The sequence below is a fragment of the Sparassis crispa genome (assembly GCF_003851025.1).
Source record: "Sparassis crispa DNA, contig_000004F, whole genome shotgun sequence".
In the NCBI taxonomy this organism is placed as follows: Eukaryota; Fungi; Basidiomycota; class Agaricomycetes; order Polyporales; family Sparassidaceae; genus Sparassis; species Sparassis crispa.
Genome location: NW_020939751.1, coordinates 1,249,653 through 1,263,678, shown reverse-complemented (window position 1 = coordinate 1,263,678; position 14,026 = coordinate 1,249,653). Strand labels below are relative to the sequence as shown.

At 47.1% G+C, this 14,026-nt stretch overlaps 4 protein-coding genes across 4 annotated transcripts; 1 reads left to right on the top strand and 3 right to left on the bottom strand.

Moving 5' to 3' along the window:
• Positions 1 to 6,274: 6,274 nt before the first annotated feature.
• SCP_0504400 (Transposon Tf2-6 polyprotein) lies at positions 6,275 to 8,965 on the bottom strand (the record flags this gene model as incomplete). Its single annotated transcript, XM_027758504.1, has 1 exon — positions 6,275 to 8,965. The coding sequence occupies one exon, from the start codon at positions 8,963 to 8,965 to the stop codon at positions 6,275 to 6,277; it is 2,691 nt and encodes an 896-aa protein (XP_027614305.1).
• Positions 8,966 to 8,980: 15 nt separating this feature from the next.
• SCP_0504390 (hypothetical protein) lies at positions 8,981 to 9,565 on the bottom strand (the record flags this gene model as incomplete). The annotated part of the gene is made up of 1 exon (XM_027758503.1): positions 8,981 to 9,565. One exon carries the CDS (start codon positions 9,563 to 9,565, stop codon positions 8,981 to 8,983), a length of 585 nt encoding a protein of 194 aa, XP_027614304.1.
• A 572-nt stretch (positions 9,566 to 10,137) lies between these two features.
• Positions 10,138 to 10,626, bottom strand: SCP_0504380 (hypothetical protein; the record flags this gene model as incomplete). Its single annotated transcript, XM_027758502.1, has 1 exon — positions 10,138 to 10,626. One exon carries the CDS (start codon positions 10,624 to 10,626, stop codon positions 10,138 to 10,140), a length of 489 nt encoding a protein of 162 aa, XP_027614303.1.
• A 2,312-nt stretch (positions 10,627 to 12,938) lies between these two features.
• On the top strand, positions 12,939 to 13,666 carry SCP_0504370 (hypothetical protein; the record flags this gene model as incomplete). Its single annotated transcript, XM_027758501.1, has 2 exons — positions 12,939 to 13,143; positions 13,194 to 13,666. The coding sequence occupies 2 exons, from the start codon at positions 12,939 to 12,941 to the stop codon at positions 13,664 to 13,666; spliced, it is 678 nt and encodes a 225-aa protein (XP_027614302.1).
• Between the last annotated feature and the right edge of the window lie 360 nt (positions 13,667 to 14,026).

Sequence of the window (14,026 nt, the reverse complement as noted above, 5' to 3'; positions counted from 1 at the left end):
CACATGAGGTAAACATGCCTTGAGCACAAGGCGCATATCATCAGATGATCTGGCAGATCCATGCCGGATAGATAAGGGCGATGACCATGATGACATCATGGTCATGTGGTCAGTGACATCATTGTCACATGGTCAGTCTAGGCTCTGTGATGTCATTTTCACGTGATCGGTAAAGGTAGAGGCGGAAGTCGTCCGCGCGTTCCTCAGAGAGGAGCTTTGTAACACTTACTTAACCAAGTTTGTATAGTTTGAGTTTCAGCAGAGGACTGCATGCCGGTGGACACAATAACAGATGGGATTCTTAGTGTGATTGGGCGTGTTTGATGACAGGCAAGACACTGTATGGTCGTGACTATATTGTTAGTGGTGTTTTCCAATGCACATTCAATTATGCTTGCTGCAGAGGCAAACTGTGGACCATATCTTGGATATTCCGTAGGTGATCGTCTACTAAGAAAATCTCGGAGAAAATCACATTGCATGTTAAACTGCTCGGCACTGGAGTCTGGGCTCAGATTCTCAAAACAACTGACCAACAGACTAGCAATAGCCGACTGATTCTTCCACATTGCATGCAAAGAAGAGCTCAGTTGAGAGTAGCTGTGATAAAGTGACATAAATGTGGCATCATATGCACATGAGTAGTCTGTGGATGACCATTGGCAACCGTGCTTGTACATGTATGGTGATGAGTCAGAACATGGCATTGACATTGATGGCAAAATCCCTGATTCTTCCATTTGTGAGGATTTCCGTTTGGTTCCTTTTGACTGTGAGCTACTGTCACTAAAGTTGACATGAAATGACTTTGTGGAGATGTCATCTTCACTTTCAGGATTTGGCAAAGGTACGAGGGATCCTGTTTTAAAGCCATAGTGAATTAGAGTATTTTGCTCAAGCACTTTAAATTTCTGTGTCTCATGGTATAGGTCAGCAGAAACAGGCTTGTTTAGCTGTTCCAACTTTACTGGCTCTGAGATGAATAGGCCATTTCGTGTGCGTGCTCTTGATGCAGCAATGTAGGCTGCAAAGCCGCCCTCAGTCATGTTGTTAAGTACTTTAGGCAGTGTTTTGCCTTGCGACGTGTGGCCGGTGACCGCAAATGCAGGTTGTATGATGAGTTGCAGTCGGGTAACTTGGTACCTTTGTGTATCTCCATTGGCATCTCTAAGTGTAGTTGTAAACCGCCATGTTGTTGGAGCAATAGGCACATAGCCTGAAGGCAAATCAGGCAGATGTACCTTGCTTGTAGGAAACTCAACTATAACACAATCTGCATATGTGTATCCGACAGGACAGTGTTTAATCGAGATGTGCCTAACTATGCCTTGAGCACCATTGGTGATTCCAAGTTCTGTGGAGATGTTTCGACTGTGTAGTACCACAGGCATGCCTACATATAATGAAATGAATGCTGGGAGGGCACCTTCAGAAGTAAGTGGTGTTACATTGAGCCGCAGAAGTGCATCACGAGTGGATTTCTCAGGTACCTGACCATCAATCTTATCGACCGCTGTGCATATTATTAAGCTCAAACCATTGTCTGCATCACAGTTTGCCTGTGCCTTTTCAGTATTAATAACTTGTCGTAGCAGGTTGGTATTGACAATTACTGTAGGATCATCATCATCATCTTTTATTTGAAGGCCATCAAGATGGGTCGCTGACTTAACTACCCGTGTATTAAATAGGTCAACATCTCCCATTGTGCATTCATGTGTTCGCAATCTGTTGACTGCATCACCATACTCAGGATCATCTTTCATACGTTGTTGCTCAGTCAACTCTACGACCGCGTTTACTTGCTTCCATGCAAGTCGACCAAGCCTCTTGCTGAGTTCATCTGATGTCTGTCTTGCATATGCTGATATAGGTGTGTATAGCGGTGTGCCACCTACTGGAGGATATTGATAAAAATCTCCCGCAAAAATTATATTAATACCTCCAAACCATACATCTGGTTTTTCTTTGGCATAACATAATGCATGATCTATTTCAGAAAGTAACTGACAGCTAACCAGTGAGATTTCATCAATAAGTACAAACTCAACATGCTGCCATTCATCACGCAATACTGTACGATTTTGAACACTAATTGTTACTGTATAGTCCTGTTCACTTTCGCCCAGTCGCCTGTTGCCTTTACCCTTTGTCTTTGATTGTATCTTCAAACCAAGTCCTTTGATTGTATCTTCAAACTAAGTCCTTTGTGAATTGTCATTCCATCGATTAGGGCAGCAGCAGAGCCGGTAGGTGCAAGAAAACGAATTTGGTATAAGCAGCCAAAGTATGTCATCAATTCTTTCAAGGCTTTGACAACATGCGTCTTGCCTGTGCCACCAGGACCGGTGAGCAACAAGTACAGCGGTTCCATTACAGTGTCTGATTTGACCACATAGTTTTGAATAAAATGTTTTGCACAAATCTGAAAGGCACATGCCTGCTTAGCATTTAAACTGTAGGATGTCTGAACAGACTGTAGAACTTTCATTGGGGACTGTTCAACTAATGCAGTAGTATCACTCATATTTGGGGCTTCTGTGCATGTGGTTAATTGTTCTGGTATTGTAGGCGTCATGTAATACTCAGTGTATGCAGGAGTTTTTTCGAGAGTAAACTGAGAGCTCATGTTGCCAGCATTACGTCTTTTCTGCATTACTTGCATCTCTTGCTCATGTAGGGCTGACTTCCACTTCTGCAACTGCAAGTGGGTTATATTATATTTAACAGTGGATAGTGCAGCTATCTTGTGATAAGTGTTGTGATGGAGCCAATTGCACTGTTCAAGTAAAGAGACAAACTGCTGTATCTTAAAGTCATTGACTGCACTTTGTCTATCATGTGATGTAACATCAACATCATCATCTGTGTCTGCTGTAACAGATGAGTACATGGATTTTGTCAAGTGACGTGATTCTGCTAGCAGCGTCGCTCGCTTGCGCAACCGTTCACTGTCTCTTGCATCTTCGCATTCATATGCTGCCTCCCAGTTGCGCATCTTGGTTTTGCTGAACTCACTAAAGTCATATACACTGAAGGTATGCTGAAAGGTGTCACCGTACTCTACAAGTGGAACTGTATCACTGAATGGTTTAAAGTGTGCCAGCATAAATATTGCATACCTTTCACTATTTTCACGGCGAGGGATCAGTGTACCAATTGGACGTGGAACACGCTCCATATTAAAGTCAACATGCATTGGACTGAAGTGCTCAACAAGTACATGTGTATCTGCAAGAGGATGTTGTTCCTTTACAGAAAGACGTGGAAGTACACCTAGTCGATCATCTGATGTATGATGGTTATGCTGTGCTGTTTTAGACTCTAATGTGAAGTATCTGCAGAAGTCATAGAAGTTTAAGTGAGAAAGAGTGTCTGGTCTGTAGATGTAATCATCAATTTGGTTCCGTTCGAGTAGCTGTCCATTTTTATTCACTTTAATATTGATAGTACACTCTTCTATGTCATCAGCATCAGAATGATTATCCTCACCACTCTGACTTTCAATTTGCATAGCAAATGAATAATGCTCTTTGACATAAAGCAGTAACAAAATAGATAGCAAGGGCTTTGTAGGATGTGATGAAATACTATTGCCTCTCTTACATATGTACCAGGCTGCTTGCTGAGAGTGGATCTGTTGTTGATGCAAGAATTGAGCCAAGCACCTATTTAGTAAGGTTTTTGTACTATAACTAGTCAATTGCGAGGATTGGTCATTGCCACTGGGTAAACTTGCTACTGCCTTTGATAACAATGATAGCATCTGATAGGTTTTTAGGTCAACCTTAGTAATATAGTCTGTAATATAAAACATTGCAGCCTTCGCAGCTTTACCAGAAAGAATACATTTAATGTCATGATTATGTCTGCAAAAAACCAGAATATATGGATTGTAGTAGTTCACATTTGCATCTTTACACATCAGAATGACAGAGTTAGTATTACGATCAAAATATGAGCTCTCAACAACCTCATGGGGAAATAAAAATCTGCATTTACCTTCATTACCGTATTTTTCACAGACTTTACGGTGTTGATGACGCTGCAAGACTTCTCCACATTTTTTAATTTCAGTGACAAACACTGACTCCCATTCATTCAGAATATTGAGTGCCGATTCACCAACAATAGGTGGTTGTGGTGGTCGTTCAATACGAGGTTCGTACGTTGGATCAACTTGCATATCAATATTAGGCAAGTGATGAAATATAATGCTCTCCCAGTATCTGAAAAATCGGCATTCAAACTCATGACTGTCACGCAACCTCGCATGCAAATCAGAAGGATTCAGACCTCCGAGTAGCCATAATACAAAGTGACCATGCAGTGTACCACGCTTAGTACATTCAGGTGTACCATAAAATGCATGCAACTTTCCTAAGATTCCACCTTGCCTTTTAGAGCGTCTCTTAGAAAAATCCCAGCCCAAGAGGTCTTCAAATATAGTGTGTATACAAAAGTAGAAGAAATCGCATGCTGCAACTGTTACGCGGCAGCGAAACACGAGCGTCAAGTCGAGTTGTCACGAGACAAGGTCTTAGTCTAAGACACAAGTCCATTCAAGTGACACTTCTGGCGATGTCCTCGCACTGAAGGTCGATCAGAGTTCGTTCTTATGACTCATAGTAGCTGTCTGCTACTAACGGTCGATTTCAGTCAAAGGCAAGTGAAAAGCTGGTTTAATGGTAACCAGGTCGAGATGGGTATCCAGCTCGACAAGGTCGTCTATTTATACAAAAGGTATCCGCAGTACTACGCAGTAATGCGGGATCGTTCATTGGCTGGATAAGGTGAAACGATATCTGGGCAGGGTAATGGCGAGGAAGTAATATGTATGAGAAAGCTGAGTAAGGTCGTGAGAGATAATCAGTACTAATGGGGATAACGAGTCGTGTATCAGAACGAGGTAAAGATGAGGTGTACATGCACGTCTTGCATGCGCGATAAGAAGAAGGTCCGGAGTTGGATCCGGTGTAACCCTAGACTAGGGGTTCTGGACATCTGGGTAAAGAATCGGAGGTTGCGCTCCGATGAGTCACGTGTTGGATCACGTGGTCTGGTAACGTAAAGGGAACAAGGAAAAGAAAAAGAAAAGACGCGCCACAAGTGAGGAGCGTTGTAACATCAGCTCCCGTCTAACGTTTCTTGTCCCACAAGAAATATTGTGATCTTCATCGTCGTCGGGGGCAGTCACGGACATAATGATCTCCTCCACATCTGTAGCATGTCCACCAGCTGGTTCGTGATCCTTGTTCGGGGATACGTCCATCCCTGTAGGGATGACTGCGACGCGAAGAAGTGGATGCGGTCGAGAAAGATGGTTGGGATAACGGAGATCGTCCACTGGGTACGTGCGAACGAGGAGGGCGAGGTCGAATGGGAATTGGTTCTGGCGACGAGCGAGGAGTGGATGCGGGTATTCCATCAGTGGTGTATCCGAGGATGTGTCCGATGTCTTCGTCCCCATGCTCCCTCCAAATCTCCTGTGCTGTACGAGTGACCGTACTGTGCATTAACGACCAGACTTGGTCGACTCTGGTTCGGGCTCTACTCGTCCTTTCCTCTGCTGCGATGAGCTCTTGTCTGGCCGTCTGCATCCACTCGACCATTTCTAATGTTCGTTGCATGGAAATCACCGCTTGTCGATCTTGCGGGCGATTTCGTAAGGCGACGAGGATATCTGTGAAGTCGACAGGAACACGGATAGCTGAGACCAGACGTGTGGCAAATTCTTGCTCATCCGATGTGTGACTGAGTTCGATAGAAGGTGAGGGCGATGAGGCGTGGATAAAGGGTGTCTGTGCTCGAGAGGGTACTCCATTGACAAGCGTAGGCGATGCGGGTATGCTCATAATTGTGGAGGCGACTTCAGCGAGTATATTGTGAACAAGGTCATCTATAGCGGAAGTGGGCATTGATGATATATCGTCTTCTCCTCCTTTTATACCTTTCGGTCGTTAAGGGGATCGCGGTTATCTGTGATGTGAAATAGAATGTCGTGGATCCGGGTAATAATCAAATAGATGAAAATCCATTGGACGATAAAGAGTATTCCCACAGAGATAAGAGCTGCCTGATCAGTTCCAGGCATCGTTCTGATCACCCCAGCCGTTAGCGTGCGGGCTGTTTCGCGTGAAGAGTGTGTGTTCGACAAGTCGTCTGATAAGGATTCGGTGGATGATCCAAAGAAAAGTGAGGGTTGTGCAGTGGAGGACGATTAGGAAGATGATGAGGAAAACCGTCGTGGTAGTCATTCTGGGTTTCTTCTCCTCTACTGGATTCTCCTGGTCCTTTTATATGCATCGAGGATTCGCTTGGCATTCTGTAAATTGTGGGTAGGTTCCCACGAGTTTTCTGCTGAAGAATATCCCTTCCACTTGACTAAGTACCTCAGATGACCTCGGTACGTCTTGTGATTCAGGATGGCTTCGACTTCGTACTCTTCTTCATTATCAACGACATCAGGTGGTGGGTTCACGTAATTCGGACCATGTATGTCGTTTTTGCGATAAGGAGATAGAAGGGTGGCGTGGAATACGGAATGAACTCGCCAGGTCTTCGGGAGTTTGAGACAATAGTTGGCTGGTCCGATGACTTCGACAATTTCGAATGGCCCCTCACGCTTTGGTGCTATCTTGCGCAAGGCGTAATTGACCTTCAGGTTCCTCGAGTCTAGCCAGACCTTCTGTCCTAGTGTAAACTTCGGCGATCCTTGTCTGACTCGGTCCGCCATCTGTTGTCGGGCTAACTCGTGCATGGCTAGTGCTTCTAGTCTTATCTTCTGCAACATGTCAAGCCTGGATTCAACCGATGGAATGTTCGTGGTCGGAAATACGGAAGGGAGTCCACGTGGTTCGTATCCCATCATGATGCGGAATGGGCTCATCTTCCGTGCCGAGTGTTCCCTTGTGTTATGACAAAACTCGAGGTCTGGCAGGCGGTCGGCCCATGTTTCAGGGTTGTTTCCGCAATAGAGTCGAAGATAGATTTCCAGCTCCTGGTTGACTCGCTCTGTTTCTCCGTCCATCTGAGGGTGATAAGCTGTGCTCATTGATGATCTGATCTGGAGTAGTCGATTTAACTCTTGGAAGACCTTGGATGCGTATTGAGGTCCTCTATCCGAGATGATTCGGTCGGGTAATCCAAATCGCAAGTATACTTTGTCATGAAAAATCTTGGCCGTTCCTTTGGCTGTGATCGTTTTGAGGCAGGGCATAAGAATCACCCCCTTCGTAAGGTCATGGTCTACTACGACCATAATTGAATCAAAACCGTTGGAAACGGGGAGGTCGGTAATAAAATTGGTGGTGCAACAGGAAAATGGTAATGCGTGTGGGTCGGCGGGAATTGGTTCCAAAGGAATACGAGTTGGATGAGTATTCGGTTTCATTTGTTGACAGGCGGCACAGCCTTCAACATAATTGTAGACAAATGTATACATGCCGGGCCACCAGAATTCACAACGTAACAGTTCAAGAGTATTGAACTTTCCAGGGTGACCCATGGCAGGGGAGTCGTGATGTAGTCGAACGAGGTCACGATGAAGAGTTTCAGATGGTGGAACGTAGATCTTTCCCTTGTAGAGGATGACACCATCGCAAATTTCCCAGTCGGAAAGTGATGATTTCATGGGGAATGGCCCTTTGTGTGCAATCGCTTCGAGGGCTTCGTGAACAATGAGGTCTTTTGCTGCGTGATTCCTGATTTCGTCGAATAGTGTCGGAGAAATGGATCGCACGAATAGTGCGTTGGGTAAAAGAACGCGATCTTCGTTGTCACTTTCACTGTCATCGAGTCCGTTACGACGAGATAGCGCATCAGATTGGATCATCTGCGTGCCAGGGACATGGATGAGGTGAAGATCAAACTGTGATAATTTGAGACTCCATCGTGCTTGTCGGCGGTTTAACTTCTGAGCTGTATGGAAGTACGTGAGGTTCTTGTGATCACTGCGAACTTCGACGGGATGGGGAGAGCCTTCAAGATAATGGCGCCATTCAGTGAGGGCTCGAATGATTCCGAGGAGTTTGCGGTCGTAGATTTCGTAGTTCCGTTCAGCTGGATTGAGCGTCTGTGAAATGTAGGCACAAGGATGGAGGTCTCCATTGATGTCGGCTTGGCGTAAAACTGCACCCGTAGCAAATTTGGAAGCGTCGGATTCAACAATGAAGGGTTTTGCCTTGTCAGGCAGTAACAGTACTGGGGCGGTACTGAATCGTTGCTTCAATGTGTCGAAAGCTGTCTGACATTCTGTCGTCCATTCAAAAGGTGGAGATCCAGCGGCAGTGCGCGTAAGATTCGTCAATGGTTTGGCAATATCCGAGAAGTTGGCAATAAACTTCCGATAGAAGTTTCCAAACCCTAGGAAAGAGCGAACACCTTTTACCGTGCTTGGTTCAGGCCATTCTGCAATTCCTTTCAGTTTGATAGGGTCCATGCCAATGTAGTTTTCTCGAATGATCATGCCTAGGAATTCGACTTCTTTAACGTCAAAGAAACACTTTTCCGGTTTAAGGAATAAGTCGTTGTCTTTGAGTCGTTGGAGTACGCGTCGGGTTCGAACATGATGTTCTTCCAAATTGTTTGAGAAGATGAGGATATCATCCATGTAAATGACTATCCATTCCTCATCGATCATGTCCTTGAAGAGTGCGTTCATCATCTTTTGGAAAGTCGCCGGGGAGTTGCAGAGTCCAAAGAACATGACCATAGGTTCGAAAAGTCCGCGATTTGTCTTAAATGCGCCCTTCCATTGGTCACCATCTTTGATTCTGACATTGTTATATCCGGAGCGTAAATCCATTTTCGTAAAGATCGATGCGCCTTTGAATTGATCCATAAGGTCAGAGATGAGCGGAAGAGGGTAGGCGTTCTTCACCATCCCTTCATTTAGGTATCGGTAATCCTGACAGGGACGTAGTGCTCCGTCTTTCTTTCCTACGAAGAAAAATGGTGAAGCCATGGGAGATTTTGACGGTCAGATGTATCCTTTTCGCAGATTTTCTTCCAGGAAGTCATCCATCGCTCCTTGTTCTTTGAGCGATAACGGATAGACTTTACAGTCGCGTGGAATAAAATTGGGTTTCAAGTCAATGGCGTGGTCCCAAGGCCTGGTTTCTGGAAAGCGTTCAGCTGCTTTCTTTTCAAAGACGGACTTCAAATCGTGGAGGTAGTTGGGGACCAACTCCTCGACGGTTTTGGGTTTGTCTACAGCTGATGCTTCCTTGTGTGCTTGTTGTGCCAATTCTTGTGATTTACCGAACGGTTTGTAAAAGACCATATTCTGTGCATTACAGAATAATGGGGATCGAGTACTGTGTGTCATTCTTCCAATGGCGGGGCCTCTTCGTATGGTGAAGACTGCGGTTTCAGTCTCTTCATTCGTCAAAGGTGACTCCTTCCTGATGGGTTCAAATATCCCAATAACTGGCTCTTCTGCGATATAGGAGATAACTAGATCGTCATCATCGAGCTGATTCATAGGGGGTTCTGATGGTGGATCATCTGGTTCGGTATCATTCTGCACTGCGGGTAACTCGCCACGCTCAGTGTTATCGGCCATGATTTCTCTGACAGATTCTGAATGCCCAAATGAGGTAGGGGAAGTTTCGGTGGTGATTAACTCTGGGAGTCCATCTTCCTTGAAAATTAAAACTTCTTCATCTGGTGCATCTTCAGCGGTGGGTTTCAGTGGCCATTTGGCGTCTTTACCAAACTAAAAGTCACCGGTTTCCCAGTTGATCATCGGATTGAGGTGTTTAAGCCACGACATGCCGAGAAGTATGTTTTCTTTGCCAATGCCGGTCAAGAGGAAGCGAGTAAGTGTCTTCCTTCCTCTGATTTTCATCATCTTCCAGGTACAATGAGTAATGGTACCCATTTGATTTGGTGTGCCATCTGCATTCATGACTTTAATCGGTTTCGGTAATTCCCATCTGATGAAATCGTTTTCTTCCGCAAAATGAATGTTCATGAACGTTTCAGCTGCACCGAAATCGATCAAGGCTTCTGTTGTAACGTCTTCCTTCTCTCCCAACGAAATATTCACAGTGATTGAATTTCCGCTAGTGTTACAAATAACGAGGGGAGATACGGTAAGATGTGACGGTCCATGCATTACTAGTGGCCGTCGTCTCAAAAACCCAATTGGGTTCGTTCTTCATCAGTCATGTCGTTGAAGACGTTTCGCACATAGGCGATCTGTTCCTCTCTGGTTTCTTCCTTCGACGTCTCCTTCTTCTGTGCGAGGTCTTCTCGCATCTTCTTGATCCATGTGATCGTGTCTGTGTCCAACCCGGGCTGTATCGTTCTAGCACGGGTGAAACTTCCAGACTGGGGGTAAAATTGTCTGTCGTTGGCTATATGGCCCTTCTTTCCGCATAGGAAACATAATCCTTCTTTCATTCTCTTCTGTCGCTCGTCCGGGGATAAGCGCGAGATATTGACACGATCAACATCCATCGCATTTGAATCCTTTGCAGAAGCCGAGTAGTAGGGACGATGGACAGATCGGCCCTTTCCTCGCGTCGTCGTAGTGGCTCCTCGCTTGAAGATCTGAGCAGATCTCCATTGGTTATCAAACCGCGAGGCATATTCATACCACTTGTCAAGTGTCTTGGGCATGCTTTCCATCCCATATATCCTTTGTCAGAGTGGGTCGTTAAGTCCCCACTTGAAATACTCGATATTTCCGGCATCTTCTAATTTCGCCTTGGATTCAATCGATCAGAATTCGGCAATGTAGTCGTCCGCAGTACGAGTTCCTTGCTTGATGTTACGCAGCAAGGTACGAGCGGTTTCTTCAATATTTTTATCGCCAAATGCTTTGTTCACACTCGCAATGAAGTCTCTCCAACTCCCATAAGAAAGGAAGTCATCATTGGTGAGTTCCGTTTCTATGAAGCTCTGTGCCCATGATCCTGCTGTTCCTCCTTGCATGTGCGATAGCACGAATGCGATCTTCTGATTGTCCTCCTGGTAGACATGGCTATTTCCGGCCATGTAATTCTTGCATTGGTTTATAAATTCCCTAAGCTTCGAACGGTCTGAACCGTTGAAGATCTCGGGTTTTCTAAAACCAAGTTCCTTCTGGCTGACATGGTGACGTCCTTCATCCATGGTAACTGTAGCCATCGGTGGTATGTAATCGGATATGATTGGTGCAAGAATCGGTTGGGGTACGGGATCCTGGACAGGGAGGTTCCAAGGGGCATCTGGTCTTTCTCCTGGATAAGAGATAGGTATGCCGCTGTCTGCGATGTGTGATAGTACGAGCCCTCCAACATTATGGGGTAGGCCTGCTTCGTAGTCACCACTTGGGTGATCAATGTGTTGATCTGGTCTGATGAGTAAAGGTCATCCGTTTAAAACGTGTACGTTCCTCTGTGCGTCCCACTCTGCCTGAGATGGGAGGAGGTCGATGTATTGCTTGGGAAGAGCAGTCGGGTTGATAAAGTTCAAATCCAGCGTGGATAAATTCTCCTGTGTGACCTACGTCTACACGTAGACTGCACACCGTCCTTAACTAAGTGGGTTCGTTCGTCGTCGGCTAACAAGCCCGTAGAGTGTCTTCTGTCTTCAAACTGATACACCTATTTGCTGATTGCTCGAGTGATTACCTCAGCCTCCTCGGCCTATTGGTCTCTCGGACAGACCCCTCTCCGAAGATGAGTGATCAGTCTATCCCTTCAGCTACCTCGATTACAGAGTAATCTCAAACGGTGCTTTAGCAATCGAATCAGGTGTATCGTTTAGTCTTCAAGGTTCGGTCCGGTCGGTAGTTCGTTGTTAGACTCTAGGAAGTCACAGAGAGTAATAAGATCTCGACCTAATGTTACGCGGCAGCAAAACACGAGCATCTAGTCAAGTCGTCACGAGACAAGGTCTTAGTCTAAGACACAAGTCTGTTCAAGTGACACTTCTGGTGATGTCCTCGCACTGAAGGTCGATCAGAGTTCGTTCTTATGACTCGTAGTAGCTGTCTGCTACTGACGATCGATCTCAGTCAAAGGCAAGTGAAAAGCTGGTTTAATGGTAACCAGGTCGAGATGGGTATCCAGCTCGACAAGGTCGTCTACTTATACAAAAGGTATCCGCAGTACTACGCAGTAATGCGAGATCGTTCATTGGCTAGATAAGGTGAAACGATATCTGGGCAGGGTAATGGCGAGGAAGTAATATGTATGAGAAAGCTGAGTAAGGTCGTGAGAGATAATCAGTACTAATGGGGATAACGAGTCGTGTATCAGAACGAGGTAAAGATGAGGCATACATGCACATCTTGCATGTGCGATAAGAAGAAGGTCCGGAGTTGGATCCGGTGTAACCCCAGACTAGGGGTTCTGGACATCTGGGTAAAGAATTGGAGGTTGCGCTCCGATGAGTCACGTGTTGGATCATGTGGTCTGGTAACGTAAAGGGAACAAGGAAAAGAAAAAGAAAAGACGCGCCACAAGTGAGGAGCGTTGTAACAGAACTCAGGTCAGCCTCCAAATTCATTTTGATCGAAAGCAGCAAGATTTTTACTAAACTTTATACACTAGTGTCAATTGCCAGCAAGACACGATCAACGAGCAAGAACGAACACACCTGTGGAGGTAAGTAGCCATCCACAATGACCGACGCTCGCCCCCGCACGACAAACCGTTCACGCGTCAGATTCAAATCTTACCATCGCGCCCAGCTCATTGTGGACACGCGCCACTGCTGCGCGTCAAATTCGGCGCACGTTCACGACCGCTCTAGCCACATCTCCACCACTGACACGGACAGTCGCCGACGTTCTCCGCCACCATCACCAACTCGGCCGCGACGTGCAGCAATACCAACACGGAACCTCGCCCGACCCAAACGCGCGTCCCCACTGGGCGCGCGTTCGTGACCGCTCTCCGCAGCACCTCGACCGCGGACGGCCTCCACCACCTGCATTCTCGCCAATGCGACCACCACGCAGACCTGCCGTTGGAACGCCAATACCGCGCCTGGCCGACCACAAAACACGCGCCCCCCCTGCGCACGCAGTTTCCTCCCCCCTCTGGCTCAGGTTTCGCGATCGCGCGCGGCTTGACCACCATGCGGACCTCCCGGCGTGCCAACACCAATCCCGTGCTGAGCTTCTCGCAAAACACATGCACCCGCTCGGTGCGTATTTTTCTGCACTATTTTGCTTACACTTTGCTGACATCCAGCAGTCCCAACACCACACCTCGCCCGACCCAAATGTGCGTCCCCACTGCGCACGCAATTCGGCGTGCGTTCGCGGCCCCTCTCCACAGCACCTCGACCGCTGACGCCCTCCACCACCTACACTCGCCACCTCAACCACCACGTGGACCTGCGGTTGGAACGTGAATACCGCGCCTGGCCCACCGCAAAACACGCGCCCCCACCGCGCGCGCCCCCACCTCGACCATCTCGCCCACACTTCGCGACCGCGCCCAGGTCGACCACCGCGCGGACCTCCCGTTCGAACGCCAAGGCCGCACCTGGCCTCTCGCAAAGTGCACCCGCGCAGCACACGCAATTTCCTCGACACTCTCGCCCCCGTTTCGGGACCGCGCCCAGACGGCAAATGCCAACTGGCATGCCCCAACAGTCGCACCGCGAACAACTCCCACCTCGCCCGATTTCCTCTCACAACCACCACCATGGCCTCCGTCACTGATGCTCCTGCAGCCACCACTGGCAGCAAATGCAAGACGAGGCATCCGTCGCCGTCTGTGCCAGTGCCTTCACCCGCAAAAAGGCAGAAGCCCGAAGACAGCGACGACATGTAAGTCTTCATACCCACTCACCACCATATACCGGCCAACATGCAGTTCTTTGCAGCTTCTCGCCGACAGCACACACCGACTCCACCGCATCCGATACTCCCGCAGACGATGCTCTCGCCAGTCACCGACCCGACGAGACTCCCGGTAAGCCCTACCGCAACAAAGGAAAGCGCGTTGAGAAAACCAGGACACCATGAGTCGCTGTTTGCCACCAGACAGACACTTCCGCTAACTGCACCATATATACAAGA